Consider the following 24681-nt stretch of genomic DNA (forward strand, 5'->3'; position numbering starts at 1 on the left):
TACAGTACTGACTGGCAGTGGCTTTAAAGACAGAGCTTATCCAGGTGTACCTGGAGATGACAGGGACTGCAGCTGCAACCTTTTTCATGCAAAATTATGTGTTTAGATAATATTTTATTGTTAAGATTCTCTTTATACAGAGAAAATGGTGCAATGAGTTATAGCGCTTTTCCAACCTGATAGTTTTCTAAGTAGATGTTTAGAAGCTTTCAAAAAAATCAAGTATCTAATCAAGTTTCTACTTTGCATGATACAACTGTGACACAACAGTTAGTAACGTTGCTTAGATTTTGTTAATTCTAAATAATGGTAACAAAATACCCGTAGTGCTGTGATTCTAAATGGATCCCGAAGTCTTCCATCTTCATCTTTCAAGTTATAACCTTCAGCTCTTTTATCTCGTTCACTGATTTTCCATAATTTAATAGTTTTATCTGAAAAAAGGAGAAAATATTCAAATGGTTGAAATCAAACAGCACTGAAAGCTACTTTGTCATCTTACAAATAACCCAGTATGGTATACAAGCTGGACTAAGAATTTGGACGTGGAGAAGACTGAATGAATGGTTTGTTTATAAACTGAACTCTGCCCAGACAAATCAATTCTAAATGCATAATCTTTGCAAGTGGAACATATTATGCAACGGTTGTATAGAAATAATGTGCCACACACACATTCCAGAGATACTCAGGTACACTGTTTCTGTCACACGTAGAGGACTTGGGGGAGCAGGCGGGCTGGATTTCACTGTGAGCAGGGTTTTAAAGAAGGGAAGGTGCAGTGAAAGCAGCCTCTTCTCCAAAGCTTGTGGGAAGGGCTAGGTCTTGTTTCATTTCCAGTGTGATACTTGTGTTTGCTAAGGCATTGTTGAGAAAAAGGGACCTGAACTCTCCCTACCCTTGCACTTTACAGAGAATTGGGAGGCACTTACAACTGGTGAGTTTTGAAGCCCAGACCATAATCAATTTTATTTTGGGTAATATTGTGAAGGAGTAAGGAGCTACAAAGCATTGCTTCCACTCTTATTCAGTCCCTTCCCTTCCCTGAAATTTCAGAAGTACTGATATTACAAAGCATATCTTTGTAACCATACGGGCTAGAGTGGGGCTTTATTTCTCATGAAACTGAATTCTATTTGATACACAAGCTGCACTTTTTATGCATTCCTGAAGAATGATGGCATATACACAACCCTGTGTTGTATTGGTTTTTCTAGTGGTGGTAAAATTAATATAATTTAGGCAACCATTGTATATAGCAATTTGTTAGCAACACACAATGTGAAGTGTCACCGTTCTCTATTACAAAGCTGCAACTTTTATGAAGAACTTATGCATAGTTTCTGTATAACCAAGCACACAAATGCATTAGGCCACTAGCATTTATATAATTACGTCAGGAGTGCCTCTAAGAGCCTGAACAATAAGCATTTGTTTCAGCTGTGCCTGCCACAACAGTCTGCACAACTGAAGAATTTACAATTTCAGTAAGCAACTAAGAACCTTCTTTCAACTATAAGTAGAAAGTCTTACACAACAAGTTTTTTAAAATATAAAAAGCACTATCATAATGATGAACAGCCTAGAGTACACTCTGATAAAATGGATATATTTGCCTGATAAATGCTGTAGATTATTTGAAGAGAAATAGATACTTTTATACCGAGAAAACATTTCTTCAGATATTTTCATTATGCAAGGTATTTATTATAACATGTAGTCATGTTATTACAAAAGTAGTGTTTGGATTTTCTAAAAACAGTATTTTTAAAAATACCCCAGTTAATTTACCTAAGAAAACCAGTGCAAAAATAAAATAAAATAAACTAGCACAACGGCTGTAAATCTCTTGGTCCATTGTGTCAAATAGGTTTCTGGAGATATTTTAAACTGAACAGAAAAACATGATTCAGAGATCCTCAACAATACTGTGGGGGCCAGACTATGTTCAGAAACACAGCACACTTGCAGGTTCCCTGCCACTATAATGCTGTCCTCTTCGGGTGAAAAGTCTCAGTTCAGCAAAGTACATTATTAAGCCATGAATTATTAATACTAGCTTGTATAATAGTTAAGAAGCAGAGTGGAGTCTTCAAGGATTTATCGTTTACTAAATTATTAAATATTAAGGTTTTCGGCATCTTAAATCACTTAATCTAAAGATATATTCTTGTTTGCCCACTCAAGCAAGTGATACCTCTTAAGGTATCAGAAATCTTAAGATGCAAAGGGTTTGCAGAAAGATCAAAATAATTTGGGCAATTGTGAAAATCTGACACAGGACAAGTAAACACTTCACAAATAATTTCTCTTTAGTGTCTGGAAAAGAACAGTTGGGAACACTGACAGTGAGAAAGCGTATTGGTTTCCTTTACAAGGAGGGTTACATCATGATGCTGATAGCCTCAATGCTCTTATGTCTAGACCTGGGTGATTTTTCAATATATCGTTCAAAATTGGTTATGAAGTCCACAGCACGATAACGGTTTCATAAAGAACAACTGAACTAGCTTAGTGAACTATGGCTTACAAAGCAAGAGAACCCATGGTTCACCAGTTTAAATGTCATGGCAAATTTACACTTTGCTATTAGCTTATGGGCCAGTGTGGGGATTTGGGACTGCAGAAATTGAAACACCAAATGGCAGGGTTGATTATGACAACAGCAACAACTATTATTATTATTATTATTATTATTATTATTATTATTATTATTGACTTGCTTTTGTAGCACCAAGCAGTTATTTGGTGTTGCAAATGAGGAATTCAATTATGCAGTGGTACCTTTGTAGTCGAACGGCTTGGCTCCTCAGCAAATTGGCTCCTGAATGCCACAAACCCGGAAGTGAGTGTTCCGGTTTGCAAATGTTTTTCAGAAGCTGAATGTCCAATGTGAGTGCAGGAAGCTCTTGGAGCCAATTGGCTGTTTTGGGAGTCGAATGGACTCCCAGAATGGATTAAATTCAGGATCCAAGGTACCACTGTAGTTACATTAGAAATGATACTATATGTAAGTAGACATGAATGATCTAGAAGTAATCAGATACAACTAGAACATATGCAGAAAAATGTGTTGTGTAAACTTACCATTTGTAGATAATAAGAAGTGAGCAGCATTCTGTTGTGGTAACCACCTAATTTTATTAATTTTTTCCTCAATTTCTAGACTTTTCAAGTAGTCAAACTCAGGTTCATGACTCTGAAAGGTACTGTAAACATTATATTCTCCCCTTGAATGAGGACGGCTTTTGTTCTGCAAGGGAACACATATGTGTGAAAAAGTAATTTTTGTAGCATGCACATACTAAGCAGAAGAATTAACAAAGATTCCAACAATATCAGAAGTTATTCAATAAACAAATATACTGAATTTATTAAAGCATCTACCTGCCCTCACACTTGCAAAGTACAACAGGAAGAGGTTCTTGCATGATAAAGAGGCAACGGAAAGGGTGCAAAGAAGCTGTGTTCACATGTGTGTGAACAAAGAGAGAACCAAAGTTTGTGCTGCAACATATAACAGTCACAGAAGCAAACTGTTTTCAATCTGCCTCTTTGACTAACGGTTTTGCAGCAAAAACTTGAGAGCTCCTGCCTATATGTTGGCAAACAGCTTTCTTGAATCATAGCCACGTCTATTGAAAGGTAGACCTTTACAACTTTATCTGTCATACAAGTTGCAAAAGGAATTATTTACATAAAGGAGAAAAAAATTCAGAAGAGCTGACCTACTGAATGACAGGTTGGAATATACCACTGTTCATTTAATTCAAGAAGTGTAATAAATAGCAGTGTTCATTTTATGATCAAGAAGGGGAAGTAGCTTTGAGATAAAGCACATGCTATCCATGTAGCAAATCCCCAGATACAATATGGGCTGGGAGAGACGACTGCCTGGGACATTAGGGAGCTGTTGCCAGTGATATGGGGCATAAAGTTTTCCAATACTTTATTTTTTAATGGGAAAAAATCTGTTTCATAAGTAACAACAAATGGGTGCCAGCAGCAATCAAATATTAGACAAGCTGGGCAGTTTTTAGATTTATTTACCAAATACAAGTAAAATGGACCTAAGTTGCATGGAAAATTTTTCTAACTCAACTCCCCCCCCCCCCCAAAAAAAAAAAATCACTGGCTGTTGCCAAATCAGAGAATATAATACTGGCCCAATGGTTTAAGTCAGTATATGACTGTTTCACGGTTCATAAACTTGGAGCAATGTCACAAATTACCTTTAGTCAGAGAAACCTAGTTCCATTACACATATCTGGAAGCACCATTAAAAAAAAAAAAAGTATCATTCCTTTGTTGTTGCTTTGAAAAAGCAAATGTATGGAATCAATTCACTTGTTCTTGCAGCTAGTAATTTTTAACTATTCTGAAAACGAGGATCTTCTTGATTAGCTTTGCATGTGTGTTTTCCACAAAGTTTTAAATCAGAATTTCTTCCTCATCTGTAGTAAGGTAAGCAGTATTGCACACTGGCTTTTCCCCTTTTACAAAATCTAAAATAAAGCAAGGCTATTCTTGCCTTGCAGTGCTGCAAGACCTCATTATTTTGTGAACCTTAAACTCCTCACAGTGCACAAAGTGGACTGCAGCCCTAGTTGGAATGAAGACTTACAGGTTTCTGAGATGGTGTGAATAAATCAGACAGCTTTTTCTAGTACCCTTCTATTTGCAGTTCCTAAAAGTATCAGCAAGTTTTCTCTGTTTTTTTGTTAAGTCCTCTCTCTAAAGATTGCCAAAGACAAATGTACATTCCTTAACACAATGGTATGACTTAGTGCACACTTTCCCCTTCAACTGACACAATACCTATGTAATAAACACGTAAAATAAAAACTAGTAGCCAACCCAAAAATCTTTCTCATCAGTGGCTAAGGATATATATGTAGTGCTTAACCTTTCTTAGTCATCTTATTGTATTCTTTTTCAGAATAGTTGAACAAGCAATAAAGAACAGATGTTCCTCAAGCCATTGTATTCCTACTTATGAATGTACATACAACTAATGTAGGTAGTATCATCTGAAAATGAGTAATCTGAAGAATGACTGTGACTTAATGAATTCTGGGGGGAAACATCAATGTACTTGAAATAGTTGGCAGGTAAAGTATAAAGATCAATTTTTAAAAGAAAATAGCTTGATCATAAATTAAAACTGATGATGTGATGTTGTGATACCATTCACTTTAAACATAAACTGCAAGGGAGAAGAACCACTTTTTTATTGCTTTGAATGGCACTGACCTCTGGTTCCCTTTGAAATATAACCACTCTGCCACCCTTGTCTCCTGTTGCAAGAAGATCTCCAGAGTAATTAAATTCAACTGTTGAGATAATGTCAGCTGTAAACAGAAAACAGAGACAAAAGTATTATAATGTGTAAAGTGAGGCAAGTACCTTAAGAACAGGGTATACAATTGAACGGACAACAGGTCCACATGAATTTGCAAGCTGATTTTCAACTGTACTATTAAAAGTGATGGGTTCTCTCTACAAGCTTTCATCACCTTTTAAGTAGTCCAAACATCATGAAGAACAATCTCAAATTTGTGCACTCAACACTGAGTGTGGAAATGTTAAAGATAACAAGATGCAGGGGAGGCTGGCTCATTTCAGTGAATGGAGCATTGCCCCACCCAATCCAATCTGCTGTCAGCCAATCCCCACCTGCCTGCCTTACCTACAACCATTTCAGGGAGTAGCATTGACTGTCAGGTTCCTCCTTCTTATGACTCTAAAATCAAAGAATCACAGAACTGTAGGGTTGGAAGGGACCTCTAGTCCAACCCCCTACAAAGCAGGAATCTCAAGTAAAACATCCAGGACAGGTGGTCATCCAGCCTCTGCTGAAAAGCCTCCAAGGAAGGGGAGTCCACAACCTCCTGAAAGAGTCCATTCCACTGTCGAACAGATCTTACTGTCAGAAAGTTCTTCCCGATGTTTAGTTGGAATCTCCTTTCTTGTAACTTGAATCCAATGGTTTGGGTCCTACCCTCTGAGCAGAAAAAAAAGCTTGCTCCATCTTCCATGTGACAGCCATTTAGATATTTGAAGAAGGCTATCATACTTCCTCACAGTCACTTTTTTTCCAGGCTAAACATACCCAGCTCCCTCAACCTTTCCTCATAAGCCTTTGTTTCCATCTTGACCACCCTCCTATGCACACAGAACAGAACAGTACTATGACTTCCCTTGATCTGGACACTATACTTCTGTTGATGCAGCCTAGAATAGCATTAGCTTTTTTCACTTTTCACTGCTTCATAACACTGTTTACTCATGTTAAGCTTGTGGTCCACTAAGATCCCCAGATCCTTTTCACACATACTACCAGCAAGCCAGGTGTCCCCCATCTTATATTTGTGCAGCTGGTTCTTCCTGCCTCCACGTAGAACCTTACATTTGTCCCTATTGAAATTCATTCTGTCAGTTTGGTCCCAGTTCTCCAATCTGTTAAGACAGTCTAGAATCCCAATTCAGTCTTCTGCAGCATTGGCTACCCCTCCCAGTTTGGTGTCACCTGCAAATTTGATTAGCACCCCTTCAATTCCTTCGTCCAAGTCGTTTATTGTCCTTCCACTGTAGAACTCAGCAGGGAGAAGGATGTGGACAAAACTAGGAGTCAGTTTTGCCTGTCATTGGCTGTGGCTCCGGGAGTAATTGTCTCCGACGCTATCTCCTGTTTGCCTTCCTCCCTACCAGTTACAATGGGCACCAGCTATGGATATCAAGATGCCTTTTGAAATTCACAAGCAGCTTAGGCGGTCATGGATGCTCAAAGCACAAAAAGGAGGCCGCCTATATGCAGTAGTGGTCGGTGGGGCAGTGTAGGCAGGGTTGGTCACCGGTCTTCTGAACACCAGGCGCCATTGCTGGTTCCTGAGAGGCCGCTGAGCCTCCACAATGTCATTTCCCCTCCCTGCTCGGCTGCACCAACAGCTACTGCCTGCATTTAAAAGCATGCAACCTAGCTCTACTGTAACAATATGACAAATGACAATTTAGGATAAAATTGGGCACACATACCATCGGCTCCTGACAGAAACATCAACGGTCTGAGAGAACTGTTGGGGTAGCTCCTTTCCCACACTCCCTGGAGCTCTGTGTGACCTGAGGGAAGGGAGAAGCGAGGGAGCCCAGGCCAGGAAGCTTGTGCCATCAGCTCCCAGTTGGCCCGAGAAGACTTTACTACTGTACATTTGATATAATTTATTTGCTTTACTATTTTAAAATGGTAAACTGCCTTGGATGCCTTGGCAGAGCAGTGGTATATAAATGCAAATAAATAAATAATCCTAGTAATGAATGTTGTCTAAAGGTCATGGGTGCATAAGCCTAAACTCTACCTAAAGGACACATGGAAAGCCACTCAGTGTTTTATTTATTTGTTTGACAAAATGTATATACGATTGATTGTAATAATACCTCTAACACAACAACATTTGAAAATGTGGCTTTCCATTTTAAAAAGCCCTCAAGGTTATAGAAAGATACAAACACTATGACCATGGCATTAATTTATCAGCTTGGAAGGGATAAAACATATTGGGTTGGATCCAGTCTTGCCCTTCAATGGATGAAAGAGCTCCTTGAACATTATCTAATAACTAGATGTAATCTGTTCCCCAGCCCGCTTGGTTATTATATTCTATTGTGCGAGAAAGATTACTGCTACACTGGATGTACTTACTAGCATTAAGATTCTAAATTTTGAATTATTCAGTGAATAAATTTGAAACACTACAATAACAGAGCTGAGGAGAGAATGGAGATATTCCTTTTTCTTAAGGAAACATGCTAAGATATTGGCAGACTTGAGCAAATCTCAATAAAATGAGAATGAAGTCTGCAGTGCTTTCTATGCCCCCACACCCATTTCCCTTACCGCAAGGTAACACTCTGATGTCAGTATTCCTAGAGTTTACTTAATTCCTCTTCCCTCTAGTGAGCAGTATAAGCAGGGTAATAGTGATTTCTAAAGTTAAGGTACACACTATCATGCTAAACCTATAGGCCAGAATCCAAGTAGCTACACAGATGCACACTCAAACACACCTATGTTGAATCAGTGAGATGTGTACTCAACATTAGGAAGAACTTTCTGATGGTAAGAGCTGTTCAACAGTGAAAAAAAACCTACCTTGGAAGGAAGGGAACTTTCCTTCATTGGAGGTTTTAAAACAGAAGTTGGGTGTCATGGATTATTTGGCTGTGATTCCTGCATTGCAGGGGGTTGGCTAGATGACGTTTGCAGTCCCTTCCAACTCTACAATTCTATGACACTATTAACTGCTTCAGTTTCAAAATTAACTAATTATGTGGCATAGGATGTGCTTGTGTTTGGGCTGCTTCACACAACTGAACCTCACAACTTGAGGAGACAGTACTACACAGTTGTGTAGCTCTGTGGACCCTGGCCTCACTCTTTTATGTTTCTTAGGCTGCAATCTGAAGCAGTCTCTACTGAAGACATAGCAACATGCTTTGGAGAAAAACAGGTTTGGCATGGTAAAATTAGTATTTTAGATTAATAAAACGAACCACCTGCGAACAGATTTCCATAACCTTTGGGGAGTTAGTGAGATAATTTATCTGGCCCATATAAATGTAATAATGGATGGTGTTGGAGAGGAAATCATTTCTTGTTTCAGAGTTATGCATGGATATTCAAAGCTCCATATTAACAATTTTAGATGCAATAACGGGAAACAGGAAGTGGAAGCCAATGAGCATAAGCTTGTGCTGTCTGAAATGGCTTGTATCTTCTACCACACAAGTGATTTTTTTACACAAATGAAAACCCTAGAGAACTAGATTAGAATAGTCTTTGAATGACTTCCATACTAAAAAATAACGTCACCCATAGTTCTCTAGAAAGATGTCTTCATTACCTCTAGTAAGAGCTACCAATCTTTATACAGTGGTACCCCGCAAGAAGAATGCCTCGCAAGACGAAAAACTCGCTAGACGAAAGGGTTTTTCGGTTTTTGCGTTGCTTCGCTAGACGATTTTCCCTATGGGCTTGCTTCGCAAGACGAAAACGTCTTGCGAGTTTGTTCGCTTTTTTCTTAAAGCCGCTTGAAGAGGCGCTGTTGCGACGGACTGTGCTTCGCAAGACGAAAAACATCGCAAGACGAAAAGACTCGCGGAACGAATTAATTTCGTCTTGCGAGGCACCACTGTAACCTTTTTTTTGGCAGTGATTCAGTCTGCTAGCTCAAATTGAATTCCTAGTCACAGGCAGACTTCAGAAATTGCTAGTTATGGGGCCACATGACCCGGAAGCTGTCTGCGGTTAAACGCCAGCTCCCTCGGCGCCGCAACCCCAGAGTCGTCCACGACTGGACCTAATGGTCAGGGGTACCTATACCTTTACCCTTGTTACACTATACATTGAAATTAGAGATATACCGTAATTTTTGCTCCAAAACACACACTTTTTTCCTCCTAGAAAGTAAGGGAAAATACCTGTGCGTGTTACGGAGCAAATGCACTCGACCGGAGCCATGGCTGCCGTCAGTCAAGCAAAGCGGGAGCCGCTTGCAGGGCTTTGCACAGCTCTAGCTTTGATTGCTTTACAGCCAGGAGGAGAGGGAGGAGCCGAGGAGGAGGGAGGGAAGGAGAGCCATGGCAGCAAAGCGGGCAGCAGCCGCTTACACGCGAGGAGGGACAGACGGGAGCCATAGCGAGCCGGAAAAAGCGCCGCATAGCCAGCAACAGCTGCTGCAGCCTCAGCTAGCAAAGGTCCGTGCACTCTCTAAACGGAGCAATGAGGCTTCAGAGGGACGGCAGGGCACAGGAGGGCTCTGAGCCACGAGCGCAGTGAAAACCAGTAAAAAAGTTTTTTAAAAGGCTGCTGGGGACAGGAGGGCACGGGATGAGGGAGAGGGGGAAATTCGATTCTCCCAGCATCTCAGCTGATCCGCTGAGCAGGACTTGGGTTGCAGGGGATTCGCCATTAGCTGCGTAAAGCAGCAAAGAGGGAGAGAAGGAGCAAAGCGGGAGAGGAAAGGAACTGCTTACACTGCTGTAAGTGGCTGCTGTCCGGTTGGCTCCTTTAAAGCAACAGTGCTCTTTCCCTCCCCCCTCAGCTCACCAAAAAGCTCCTTTTCCACACACCCCACGCAAGCTTCTTCTCCCCTTAAACCCCTCACCTGCATTATTAGCCGCATCCTTCTCTACACACCCCACGAGTGTTCCTTCTCCCCTTAAACCCCTCTTCTGCATTATTAGCAGCATCCTTCTCCACACACCCCACGCGTGTTCCTTGTCCCTTGAATGCTTTTCCTTCCCTCCCCACTTAAAACGTGGTTACAAATCACGGATCCACATGGATCCCCAGGATTTTTGCACTGGGTCACCCCAAGTTCACCATCAGATCACATAGCATATCTATGGCCACAGCCTGCACCAAAAAACACACACACACACCCACTGTTTCATGGGGCTGCAATGGCGCAAAAACGTGGTTACAAAGCATGGATCCACGTGGATCCTCAGGATTTTTGCATTGGGCTACCCCAAACTCACCGTCAGATCACGTCTGTGGCCATAGCATGAACCACAAAAATCATACATCCACTGTTTCGTTTAGAATATTTTTTTCTTGTTTTCCTCCTCTAAAAACTACGTGCGTGTTATGGTCAGGTGCGTGTTATAGAGCGAAAAATACGGTACTTAAAACGTTTATGGATTTGTGGTTCATTAAGTGACCCAAGAAGGTGTAAAATATGAATTATGTTTGATAACAAAGGGAGTAGAATATGCAAGTTCTTAACCAATTTAGAGTCTCTAGAACACAAATATCAGCCTAAGTGGGAACAATATATGCTGATTAAATAATATACCCAGAAATTACAGATTGTTGATGGAAATGTGAAATGCCTGGAACAAATATATTCCACCTTATTAGGCATGTATGAAGATTCAGACATTTTAGAATTTTATCAGAAATTCTAGTAAAAAATATGCCAGCAGATCCAAAGGTAATAGTTGGTTATCTTAAGAATGGCATACTAGAAGAAGACACAGAAATGACAATTTGCTAATGACAGCCAGAATTACCATCTCCCCTTCTGTAGATTTCTGTCTACAGTGGTACCTCGGGTTAAGTACTTAATTCGTTCCGGAGGTCCGTACTTAACCTGAAACTGTTCTTAACCTGAAGACCACTTTAGCTAATGGGGCCTCCTGCTGCCGCCGCAGCACAATTTCTGTTCTCATCCTGAAGCAAAGTTCTTAACCTGAAGCACTATTTCTGGGTTAGTGGAGTCTGTAACCTGATGCGTATGTAACCTGAGGTACCACTGTAGTTATCATATATATGCTGTGGGGCAGGGAGGTTTGCATGAATCTAAATGTATGTCATTAAGTGTCCCTCAAACCAAAGGGACAAGCCAATATATGACTTTACTGCACCCCATCCACCAAAACAGGCATAGATATTGCTGGGGAACCAGCATTGTAGGTATGTATGATAACTGGACAGTTCCACATTTGTGAGATCCTGTGCTGGTAGAGGCTAGGAAACAAGGATTCGCAACCACTAAGTTGTCAAACACAGCTTCAGTTTGGTAAAGGATATTTTGCATCAGAGAAGGGCACAGAGAAGAGAGTGCTTCCTTTGCCACTCACTTTCTTCTCCTTCATGCCAGGGATCCAAAACTGCACTTGTAAGTAACATGGTCGGAAAAATTAAAACATGGGTGGGACTAAGAGACATGGGGTTATGTCTCTTATCCATGCTGTAAATGGCCTCTTCAAGAGGATTTTTTTAAAGAGCAATAGATCAGAGAATTCCAGGCTGAAGCAAAAAATGCAATTTGGCCTCAAGTGCCACTAGCTGGTTTCTCAAGCTAAGATTTGACAACCAGTTTTGAGGTTTTTGAACACCTGCATTCTAAGAAGGCAGCAAGCTTTGTCAATGAGCCCAGATCCACCTTGGAGCAAATTCCCAGCATTCCCAATGCACATCTTCTACATCAAAGTGCAACAATAGTTGAACCTCACCCATAGAGAGTGGGGAGGATATACTGTATTTTTTGCTCTATAAGACTCACTTTTTCCCTCCTAAAAAGTAAGGGAAAATGTGTGTGCGTCTTATGGAGCAAATGCAGGCTGCGCAGCTATCCCAGAAGTCAGAACAGCAAGAGGGATCGCTGCTTTCGCTGCGCAGCAATTCCTCTTGCTGTTATGGCATCTGGGATTCAGAATATTTTTTTCTTGTTTTCCTCCTCCAAAAACTAGGTGCGTCTTGTGGTCTGGTGCGTTTTATAGAGCAAAAAAAAAACCAGGTAATGATGAGGCGAATGTGCAATAAACTAGTGTTCCTCAAGGTTCTGATCACCAAGCAAAGAAGATTAGATTGAACAGACCACTTGCTCTTCCAGCATAGTTCTACTAGAACTATGGTGAAAGGAAATTCAATAGTGATATAGAATGTTGTACCAATACTGTAACTACTCAGCTTTGGCGCAAGCCCATAACACATGAGCTAGCCACACATCCACCAACTCAGGTTCAAGACCTGATACACTATTTTGCAATCTTCTTTTCCAGATGGTACTAGACATGTACAACTTATTTTAGAGAAAACATTAATTTTCCGCAACTGCTATACCTTCCCATAAGATACTGAAAATAATGACCCAAGAGATTCTAACCACTAAGCATTTTGACAACAAATGCTTTCCCTTTACAGGGAAAACTTAGGTGCTTGAATGCAAATGCACCATTTAGAAAGATTTTATATGTGAATTTTTGTGAGCAAGTTATAATCACTTCTATTCTTAGACAGCCTCTAACTAGAGTGATATGGGAAGCTATGTTAGCATACAACTACAAATAGCAAATTAAGGTTCCTACATTAACAGCATCTATGCACAAACAAAAACTAAAGATTAAGCATAAGACAAAAAAGTCCCTTCAAAACAAAGTAATCCAGATCTTGTAATTTAAAAAATAAACTCAAAACACAGTCATTGAATTATAACAATCAGACAAGACTGGGAAATATTTTTATACCCAGTATGCTTAAAGCCTTGTGTTTGCCTGCATATATAAATGGTTTACTATCAGCTGAATGGAAAAGTTAAGCTGCACAGATGGACCTCTTGAAGCAATTGTTTTCCGCTATAAAAAAATCCCCTCTTTTCCAACAGCATGAATTCAGCAACCAAGACAAAATACACACTTATAATTTTGCCAGAGATTCCAAGAGAACACAGAAGAACTCAGTAAGCAATCTTGTCCTATTATCTGGGAGCAGTTTCATACCACCATGATAATGTCATACGACACATAACATTAATCAGGCCACCTGACTTTCTTATGTATGGAACTAAAAGTTGCCTTGTTCAGAAAACCCTTTGAAGCACATTTTTATTGATGAACTAGATTATGTTCCTTCAGAAGTGCCAACAGGATTGTCTAGGCACAGTACACTGTATGCATATTGGGTCTCCGATCCCACCCATGAAAGGTCTGCATTTGTTTTGTATCATATATGCAAATGTATGCCCTATTTTGTGGGTAGCACAGAGGGCACAAACATGTGTCAGGGGCCACAAACAAGAAATAAGACATCTGACAATGTCATCAGATGAAGTTTTCCCATAACTGCATTTCTATGCTAGAAAAGGCTTAACTTATATCTTTAAACCAGAGTTAGAAAAAGCCTTTGCTATTGTATTTTGCTTTTGGAGGCAACACGATTGGCCAATCACTGATACACTAAAATCCCTGTATGTCCCAAATATATGTTGTGGGCAATAACATGCAACCAGGAAGACATTATTTTCCACATATTTTAACAATTATTTGAATTATCAACATTACGTTAACTATTATAAACACCACAAAATGTATCATTTAGCATACATTTTACAAACATAGGTGCCATAGTTCATGGAATTCCGTTGCAGGACTAAGTCTAGAAGCTATTTTGGAAAATTGCTTCCACAAACTTATGTTAATCTGTGCATGATGACTACCCATTTTCTTCTTATTCCAAACCATGTCCTCTATGTCATCGAAGTGTAACTTGCTTTAATTATTTTTCAACAGAAGTCTACCACAAGGTCATAATTAGGTGGCACCTCCACAACAGATGGACCTGGCATAGAACTATTTTTGGTCCTGCAGATAAGTGCTCATCAAAGAGAAGGTTCAGCACAACTCTTGAATAGAGCTGGGTGATCAACATACAATCAATATCACAAGGTTTTCAACGTTGTGATATATCATCAGCTAAACATCACAATATGCCGATATATCACAATGTCTGAAATAAGGATGAAGCTATGTAGAGTACTTGTCATGCTTCATTGTTTTTCCTACATCGTGATTTTTGCATAGCGTGTACACACACACACACACACACACACACACAAAATATTTCCAGGTCAAAAATCATGAAACTGACATCATGATATAGACTTCAGACCAGTTTGGGACAATATGTTGATAACCCAGTCCTACCCTTGGTTCCAGTTCTGATAGGAAGACTGAAACGCCAATCAATTATAGGAAAATGTACCTTTTTTGCAGGATGCTAGTATCAAACCTTTTTTGTTTGGATTCAGTGTCAATCTGTTACCCCTTCTCCACATGGCTACATCTTTCCACATATTCAGAACAGATAGGGTTGCCCTATGTCCTCTTTTTCCATGACATGTCCTCTTTTTCAGGGGTAAAATCTGAGGCAAATTGCATCATAGCATCCTCTTTTTTGCTCTTCAAAATATGGCAACCCTAAATAGCAGCACCTCAATGTTTAGTAATTAAAGCAAGGAGTTGGGTGTCATCTGCATAGTGATGGCACCTCACTCCAAAAAGGTTGATGTTCTTTCTCAGAAGTTTCATTAAGATGTTAGCAAAACTGGCACTGAACCCTTTGAAATTCCACAAACCAATATCTAGGAGGCAATTCCACAATCTAATCCCCCGAATCCCTAATAATCACTGGTTGGACACTGTTTCTGCCTGTTCCTGTTTTGCTGCAAATTAAAATTCCCATGGGACATTAAAACATGACCTGTAAGCCTGTTGTATATGCTATTTTTTCTAATGTTCCCGCATTAGTGTTCCCATGAAGATACAACCCTCTTTATATTAAAATAAATAGCAAATACTAACACATTTGCTTTCAAGACACTTGAAGGGAAGCATGGAATATCTGCAAGGTATGGTGAACACTAATGCTGAGGCAATGGAGGGGCACATGTTTTGCTCTGGAAATGTTCCCAATACGGAAGATTACCTGATGACTGTATAAGCAATGTTATCCACAAGTAATGCATGAAAAACTATTTATATACACTTCATAACTCTTGCACTGTATGTTCACTTTTTCTACAGGATGCTTTTGCTACATGTGGATCCTTACCAGTCTTTTTGAGACTATCATCCCGATTCAAACTTTGGCAAAAAGTTTAATAGCTAGCGCCCCAAATCCTTAAATTAGAATGCAAACATCTTATTGGGATGTTAAGTGTTACATCTGTTTGTCTCTCAAAAATGAGGACAATTCTAAGCTAAAGTCCATTGAATTTACGAGCTATTTAGATCAGTTAAGGTAAAAGTAGTTCCCAAGTAACAAAACATACAACAGCTACTCAACATATTTCCTGTTCACTTGGTGGCCTAAGTAGGTTTGAATGCCTGTGATGTTTCAGAAAGTTAAAATACCTATACCTGCTAAATTCTATAAGCAATATACTGATTTTGCTAACATTTTTAGATTTAGACCTTTAGTTTCTTCAGTTACTTATTTGCAATACTCAGGTCTAATCCATTTTTAACAATATGACGAAGTATAACAATCATTTATACTTTTAAGATTTTCAAAGATTAGGCACATATCTTCTCAATAGGCAGCAAAAGGTTATAAGAATCAGTCATGACAAGACAGCATGGTAGTACTATATTTTGTTTCTAGGCCACATTACAGCATTGAAGGAATTAATCAATAGCTTGCCAAATCAGCAATAGAAGAAAGGTGAGGATCCGTCAGATCAGCACTGCTGTTCTTCTATCTCTAAGCAGAAAGTCAGTCAGCAACATTGCTTTGACCTTAAATGCCCTGTGCCTGTATTTAGACACATGAGGGAGGTTTGGTAGTAGGAATAAGTTGCCTGCATGAAATGAACTTTCATATTTGATTTTGCTTCAAACTAAGCTCATAATCCTGGAGCTGTGCATTGGTGTACTAGATAGGGTTTCTGTGCCTTCAACTATCCACAAAAAAATACAATAAACTGATGGCTTGGTCAACCCTTTACTGCACAGAAACATGAAGGCAGGAGTACAACCCGAGTGTACTATTTTTTTCTTTTCTTATTATAGTATGATAATCATTAGGAAGCTTTTCTTACTACATATAAATTATCTGATTTTTTAAAACCATCTTTTGAAAGGAGGCACTGTGGACCTAACATATAGGGCATGATCCTGGGAAGCACATCAACCCCAGTAAATTACTGATAAGTATCCCTATCAATTCCTGTCACACAGCTTTATGTAAAAAAAAATAAAAAAAATCCTTCCTTCCTGTAGCACCTTAAAGACCAACTAAGTTAGTTCTTGGTATAAGCTTTCGTGTGCATGCACACTTCTTCAGATACACACTGTGTATCTGAAGAAGTGTGCATGCACATGAAAGCTTATACCAAGAACTAACTTAGTTGGTCTTTAAGGTGCTACAGGAAGGAAGGAATTTTTTTTTATTTTGACTATGGCAGACCAACACGGCTACCTATCTGTAGCTTTATGTAAATTCTGAATAGTAACCAGTTAAAAACATACTGGATTTTTTTGATCAGTTGGACTAGATGAACTTGAGGTTATTTCTAACTCTTTGATTTTTATTATTTGGTTCTAAACAACTCTTTAAATGCATAAGTTTTGAAAAATCATGCCATGGGGTGGTTTGGCATAGGAACTGCAATTTTGCCAAAGAAAATAAGCAGAATGACCAGCAGTACACATATTTCCTTGAGTCTTCCAATTGTAGTACAATTTTTCAGAAGGTAAGGTATAGCAGGAGTCCCTTCAATCTTCTTTTCTCTACACCACCCATGCACAGACAGGAAGACCCCAACCTCTCTGCATATGCCAGAGGACTTGAGGGAGGGCCTGATGGTGACAACAAATAATAGCTTGCTTTTTAAGCAAGTTAGACCACTTGCTTATAGCAATGCTCTTAAAGCACTTTGAACCATGCAGTTAGGAAGAAACTCTGCAGTGCAGGATTACAGGCATGAGTGCCAAGACATCTGCTCAGCTGAAAATGAGTTTGCTGAAAAATCAAAGTTGCTTCTATATGGAATTAGTCACATCCTTCAAATGTAAAACCAGAGAATCTAGTGTTGCTAATAAGAAAGATGGTTTGAAATGAGTACGTTTCTCAAAATATTATGCCTCTTGGAGCATGTCTTATGTGATATGGTACATTCTTGTATAGCTTAGGGATTCAATTTCTTGCTTGCCTGAAGTAGTGGTTTCCCCTGGCTGGATAGACATGCATCAGCAGATGGCTCCTCCCCTCCACCCACTTTTCATCACCAGTGTGTATAGGAGCCTGCATGCACAGCCACAATATTTATGTTTTTGAATCCCCTGAATCTGTTTTATTTCTTTTTACATACTTTTCTGTTTTTATACCGTTTTATTGATTTTAGGCTATAGTTTTGTTTTAACAAATGCTTTTATACTGTACACAGTGTACACCACTTTGGGATTTTAAAAATAAGGAGCAGTTTGGAAATGCTTTAAAATAAATAAATAGAATTGCTACAGTGCTATTGCTCAAGATGGGAGAAAGCACAACAGGGTTTTGCCATCTACATTAGCAACATTTAAAGGGTGGACAGGTCCAAATGCACCAGTCCTACCATACTGTGTGGCAAAGAACACAGCAAAGGCAAAATTAATGGGGTGCAGCATGTACTAAGTGCTGACAATGTACGTAGGGAGAGAGGGAGTGGGTAAGTGATGGGGCAAGAAAGGAAAATTCTGCAAAGCTCAGTTACTATGTTGAGGATCAAGTCAGTTTACATATCTGATTGATACAAAGCTTCAAAATCAAAAGCATTTTTAAAGTTGTTATGCACAACATTGGGATAAGGAAGTAACATTGATCAAACTCCCCCCCCCAAAAAAAATGTTTTTTAGTTAAAATATAAGCAAAAGTGATATTTAACCATACAATCCTTAACATGTCTACGGAGAACTATGCCCCACCAAGTTCAATGGGCTATTCTAAGGTGTATACAGTGGTACCTTGCAAGACGAATGCCTCGCAAGACGGAAAACTCGCTAGACGAAAGGTTTTTTGGTTTTTTTAGTTGCTTCGCAAGACGATTTTCCCTATGGGCTTGCTTCGCAAGACGGAAACGTCTTGCAAGTTTGTTTCCTTTTTCTTAAAACCGTTAATACAGTTGTGACTTGACTTCGAGGAGCAACTCATAGCACGCGGTGTGGTAGCCTTTTTTGAGGTTTTTGAAGACTTTGGTGATTTTTGAAGCTTTCCCAAAACTTTTCCAACACCGTGCTTCGCAAGACAAAAAAAATCGCAAGACAAAACTTGCGGAATGAATTAATTTCGTCTTGCGAGGCACCACTGTATATGATTGCAGCCTCATTTACCAAAATATCTTGCTATACTCAAATCAACACTTTCGAGACCATTATTATTCTAATAGCTCCACATCTTTCTGTACCAGATCAATACAAAATAAGTGGCATGTGAGATCATTTCAATAAATGCCTTGAAATTTTCACTTATTTAAGGTTACGCATACCGCATTTTTTGCTCCATAAGACACACTTTTTTCCTCCTAAAAAGTAAGGGGAAATGTGTGTGCGTCTTATGGAGCGAATGCAGGCTGCGCAGCTATCGCTGAAGCCAGCACAGCAAGAGCGAGAGCTGCACAGCGCTTCTGGGTTGCTGGCTTCCTGGCTTCAGCAATAGCTGCACAGCTTGCTCTGGCTTTTCAGGGAGGTGGGATAAGGGACAGAGGGCAGCCCATCAGTCCTTTCTTCCACCTTCTGGAAAAGTCAGCAAGAGCCACTTTATCTATAAAGAGCCGCACCAAGCGAGCATGTCTGCGGCTCTTGCTGGCTTTTCTTGTTTTCCTCCTCTAAAAACTAGGTGCGTATTATGGTCGGGTGCGTCTTACAGAGTGAAAAATACGGTAATTCATAAGAATGCATTTAAACACTCCCAAACACCGATTCGTTACCAGTAGTGATATTTCAGCACAAAAACAGCATAATAAAATAAAAGTATAAAGTTCATTATAGCCTATCTAAATTTCAAGTTTAAAGGATATTATTAAGTCACAGCAGGATATGGTGCGGTCTATCAACTTGCAGCCAATGGGAAGCCGGCCACTGTTGTGGAAGGCAGTCCCCGCTCTGTTCTGCGCCGGTTTAGCACAGCGCATGGGAGCCGACCGACCTAAGGGGTGCATGGTCCAGTTAAAAGACCCCTTAGGTTGCCAGCCCCTGCCTTAAGGGCAGCTTCACACAATTTATAATGGCTGTGTTTGGACGTTCACATGTCAGCTTAATAAGTCATTAAGATTTGTGAACTTCATACTGTGGCTTGTTTCTGAGCCATTAACAACACTTTGTCAGTTCAAACAAAGCCAGAAATGATAGTTAATCTCAGATTTCCTGGTTTATTTGCTCACTTGTGCAAGGAAAGGAACAAAGAGGCTGATGCACACCCACCAGTCTATTATTCATCTTGATTAATTAAGCAGGTACAAGCGTCCAAAACTGTCCAATATGTGTTTACAACAGTATGTACAGACAACAGGGAACTATAATCCATAATTCCCAGTTCCATAGTACAGTACAGGTACAGGCGACTCCCCACTTATGAAGAGTTACGTTCCAGGGCCCCGCATGCATAAGTGGGGAGCCTACTGCAGTACATACAGCTTCCAGCCCAACAGCTGTTGAATGGGTTAGCACAGCAGCAGTGAGAGCTCCTGCATACCATTTCAAAGCCCCTGGAGTGTTTTTTTTTCTGGACTTTTGGCTCACTGATGTCCTCTTCAGGCTCTGGGGAGGGTTTCCTTGTGAGCCACAAGGACTTTCCAGCTCTCTCTCACCGTTTTAGGTTAGTTATTTGTTGGCAACACGCATATACGTGGCCACACGCGAAGTTGATCGCGCACAAGTTGGGGGATGCCTGTATTGTTATAAAAATATAGTACCCTCAATTTGATGGGTACTTTACAGAGTAAAGACAAGACTTTGGCCTGGAGAAAAAAATTCTGTATTATTTCTTCAAGTAGCAGAAAGTCAACAGTCGGGAGAGAAATCTAGGCTCGCATTACGCTACAAGAAACTGACAGGAAAATAAAAATGTTACGAACAGGGAGATGACACATTCTTGTCAAATCTTCTCACCCAGCATTGCCTACCTATATGGAGTTATGGTGGAATGTATAGTACACATGAATGCCAGTGCTGAAAACACTATATATTAGGTTCTGATGCAAAAATGTGTTCCTAAAATCTGAATTAATATAGGTTTTATAGGATGAATTTATGTGTTGTTCAGAGGGAGAAGATTGTTGCATAACTTAGAAGCCTATTTTGTACACATATAAATAAAATACACACCTCCATACATTGTGTGATTAGTGCAAAAGCTAGAAGGAAGTTAGCAATGTAATTTTCACCTCGGGGGTATCACTATTAAGATGGCATTTCACAAATATGTGAATAAAAAATTACAGGCCTCATTTTCTAAAACTATTATAGGTACAGTCCTATCCACACTTACCTGGAAGCAAGTTCCTTTAAAATCCATGGTATTTAAGTAAAGAAAAAATAATTGGATAGGGTATAAGAACAGAAAGGAAAACATGTTACAGACATATCAGGATTCTATTAACTGTGATACTGTGAAATGCAAGCAACTACTTGCATGTGCTTGGAGTACTCTGATCTACAACATTTTAATTTTAATCCTGAAAAACTGGTTAAGTTCTCAAATGTGCTGCCTGAATGTCAGTTTTCTTTTTAGCATATAATTTTGTTGATAGTTTTGTTTATGCCCAGTGCAGAAAATTGTTATTTTTAAGATTAGTTGCATAACTCTCTATACTGCCTTATCTCTAAAGATTATAAAATGTTATTGACAAAACAGCAAAAACATACTATCATCAATTATAGTGCCCTTCTTTGGGGCCCAACAACCTAAATGCAATTTCTTTTACACAACTTCTTGAACAAGTTGTTTCAAAAATAGTGGTAAGGGAAATGGAAGCAAGATGTGAAAGTATGTCCAAATAAACAACGACAAAAATTAGAGCTGAGATGCTGGTTAAGTGAATTTGTTATCTGGCTATGGTCAAATATTTTCAAATATTCCATAAAATAAAACATGGCCTTGTACATGTAGTATAGTATATTCTGATATACTAATATAACATGCACACAACCCACATTTAATAGCAAGTTTGTCCTATTCTGCACTCCAATGTGGTTCTAACCTCTCTTCTCTAAATTAAGCCACGCTAACTTTTATAGCCATGTGATGGGTCACAATGCCCAGGAGTAGGAAATACTGCAAACTGTTATGGAAACAATGAGGCTTCCACATGATCTGGAAGGGTGTCTATAAAGTTTGAGAGGGACTGGAGCCTTCCAGAGAATAGTAATTTTGATCATAAGCACAATATTCTTTCTTCCTTGAGACTGTTCTGAAAAATTAATGTGGACAGTAGATGGCAAATTACCCACTTTTTAAAACCAATTGCCAATCTTATAAAAAAAAATTCTCATCAGCGAGTAGTTAGAAATTTATTTTCTCACAACAAAAATAAGTATACTGCAACAACTGTTTCAAAACAGGATAAACTGATATGCACTGCAGTCGTTTATTACCATGAGCAAGAAAGTTGTAAGACTAAACATATGATCAAGGTATTTAGGTAAAATTTTAGTGCTGTTAATTTATACTATAAATTCCCACCTGGTGCAAGACCAGGTATTTTATTCATGTAACCCCTTCCCCTTACACAAAGTAGCTAGAGACAGACACACATACTGTGGGTGTGGCTAATTGTTTCACTATAAATAGAACTCTAAATGCAACTCTCTACATAAATATTAACTGTGCTCAATATGAAAGCATGTAGACATCTTGTTACCAATGTTTAGCAGCTGGCTGCCACCCAGATACAGAACTGTGTGAAGACTATCAAATATCACTATCAAGGTTGAAAAACAATACTAGATTTAGTACACATACTGGAATTTATTTTACTACTATCCATTCTAGCACAGAACTCTTTCACATCTCACCAATAATTATTTAATGTTTCTACTACACTTATTCATAATGCTACAAGCAAACAGCAATAAAACCCACTGATGATTCAGAAGGCTTGACTATGCATAAACATCTTAATAAAACAAAGAATGGCAACTGAACCTAAGTAAGCATTAATGAAACTGTATTGCTTCTTGGAAAACATGCCACTTTCAGGAAAACAAAATAGCGGTTCAAGAAAGTGTGGAAACTGCTTATCTGCAAACCATTTTTAATTCTCTAAGTATATTATGTTAAAAGGGTCACCTATTATCAGTCTGAGTATTAGTAATCACAGAAGTTTCAGTATCTTCCTCCAAACCACACCCTAAGTTGGCCTCTCCACTCTTGTAAAGAGAAAACCCACAACTTTTGTCTTTTGAAATATTTTTAAACTACAACAAGAATACAACACAAACTCAAATTAAAATGCTTTTAAGGACAGTAGTATAAATGTTAAAAAATCCAAAATAACCAAACTTTTAATAAGAGTGTATTTAATAAGTTTACGAATACAACCTGTACACTTTCAAAAAACAATGCAGACTCTTCATAAAACTCTAGGATACCATGGGTACCAGCCAGCTACTTTAATGAAGCAGCAACAGCTAGGCTGCAATTTTAATTACTAGATAATAAATCAAACAGAACTTTGTAAGATTTACTTTGGAGTTAACATACTTAAGAATGAACTTTTAATGCACTTTTACAGGCTGGTCTGGTTTTTGCTACAAACTTGTTCAACCTAACCTTGGTTGATATATCATTTTTAAAAGTACACCTAAAGCTGCGCATTGCCAGAAAGAAGACTTCACATTTCTGCTGCTAAAAACTAAATTTCAGAGGAGGCTGCCTCCTCCCCTCCCTTGTATGGCTAGAATGTAGCTTGACAACCTTGACAGACTGCTCCCCACTCCCAATCCTCTTTTTTCTTTTCACTCCTCTTGTTCCACTGCCTGTCATTTCTCCCGGAACATTAAAAAAAGAAAAGGGGAAAAAAGACAGCAGTTTTCTGTACAGTGTGGAGACGGCAGAGCAAGCAGCAGCTTAGTCAGACTCTGCAATCCACCCTACACATATTCAAAAAAAGGGGGGAGGAAGATGGTGGTGGTTTGGTTGGGGGGGGGGGGAGAGAAGGGAAGAACCACAAAAAGGCGAGCAAAAGGTAACACTTTCTCGAGACTAATGCTGCTTCCAGACCGAACAAGGGCCCGGGGTGTGTGGAGAGGGCACCCTTGCGGTGGGAACCAGGGTTCATCCTCAGCCCCTTCCTTCTTCCCATCCTGCGCTTGGGGACCTGCGGGATGCCTTGCAAGTGAAGGCCCATCAACCCTGCAGGAAGGCTGTGGGGGGGGGGAAGGTTGTTGCAGAGGAGAAGGGCCTGCAGCAACCTTGGGAGGGAGCTCCGGGACTAGCAGGAGCCTCCTCTGCCATTATTCCTCCCCCCCCCCCACCACCACCCCCATTGCGGGAGGTTTTTAAAGCCGGGTCGAGAGGAAGTGAGGCCTTTCGGAGGCCCTTCCTTAGGAGCCCAGGGTCATTCCGTCCCCTAAACCCACCCACCCCAAAATAATAATTAAAACAACAACAACCACCACCCCCTTTACCTTCCGCCACGTCTTCGTCGATCGCCCCCTTCACCTGGGAGAAGCACCACTGGAAATCGTTGCTGCCGCCTCCGCCGCCGCCGGCCACCCCTGCGAAGAGACGGGAAAGGGAAGAAATGCCTTGAGAAGCCCGACCCTCGCCTCTAGTATCGCTCTCAACCCAGGATAAATAGGCCAAAGCCTTCCAGCTCCCTCCGCCCGGCTCCCCGAGGCCTCAGGCCTGCCTCCGCCCGCCAAGACCAGGGCCACCCAAACCAGCCCCATAGCCGCTGCCTCTGGTGCGCCCCTCTCTCTCCTCACCTGCCATGTCGCGCCGTGTGTGTGGCGGGCGGAGACCGGGGCCTAGCGAAGCCCGCGTGGCAGACGTAAACCGACCGCGACCGGAAAGGGAGCCGCTACCAGCGACGCCGGTGCCCGAGCTGCTGCCGCCGCTGCCCCTGCCGCTGCTGCTGCTGCTGTGGCGGCCGCCACCGCCAGCGCCGACGCCGCCGGAGGTTTGGGGGTTTCAAAATGGCGCCCATTGCCGGTCAGCCTGATCCGGTGACGTCATCCCCCTGCCAGCCTCCGCCGGGCGGAGGGAGGGAGGGAGAAGCCGGATGGGCCTGAATGAATGGTGTGTGTGTGTGGGAAGGGAGAGGCAGGCAGGACTAGGCGGGAGGAAGAGGGGAGTCCTCGGGTGGTGGAAGCGTGGAAGCGGCTCTACTCTCGCGTGGGTTGGAGGAGGCCGGTTCC

General features: G+C 40.4%; 1 protein-coding gene across 3 annotated transcripts in view; it reads right to left on the reverse strand.

Moving 5' to 3' along the window:
- The window catches only part of PPP2R2D (protein phosphatase 2 regulatory subunit Bdelta), a 31608-nt gene extending 7184 nt beyond the window's left edge, over positions 1-24424 (reverse strand). Inside the window, exons 1-6 of one of the 3 annotated variants that reach the window (XM_083505994.1) lie at positions 24250-24384; positions 23950-24039; positions 7036-7119; positions 5254-5351; positions 3088-3253; positions 322-434 (exon numbers count right to left, since the gene is read on the reverse strand). In XM_083505994.1, the coding sequence (XP_083362120.1) occupies positions 322-434; positions 3088-3253; positions 5254-5351; positions 7036-7119; positions 23950-24039; positions 24250-24256 (558 nt within the window). In that variant the 5' untranslated portion in view covers positions 24257-24384. Of the gene's footprint in view, positions 1-321; positions 435-3087; positions 3254-5253; positions 5352-7035; positions 7120-20809; positions 20821-23949; positions 24040-24249 lie in introns of those variants that run through there. The other 2 variants (XM_083505995.1, XM_083505996.1) reach the window with 2 other exon arrangements.
- Between the last annotated feature and the right edge of the window lie 257 nt (positions 24425-24681).

This window comes from Podarcis liolepis (genome assembly GCF_965112155.1).
Source record: "Podarcis liolepis genome assembly, chromosome: 5".
Taxonomy (NCBI): domain Eukaryota; kingdom Metazoa; phylum Chordata; class Lepidosauria; order Squamata; family Lacertidae; genus Podarcis; species Podarcis liolepis.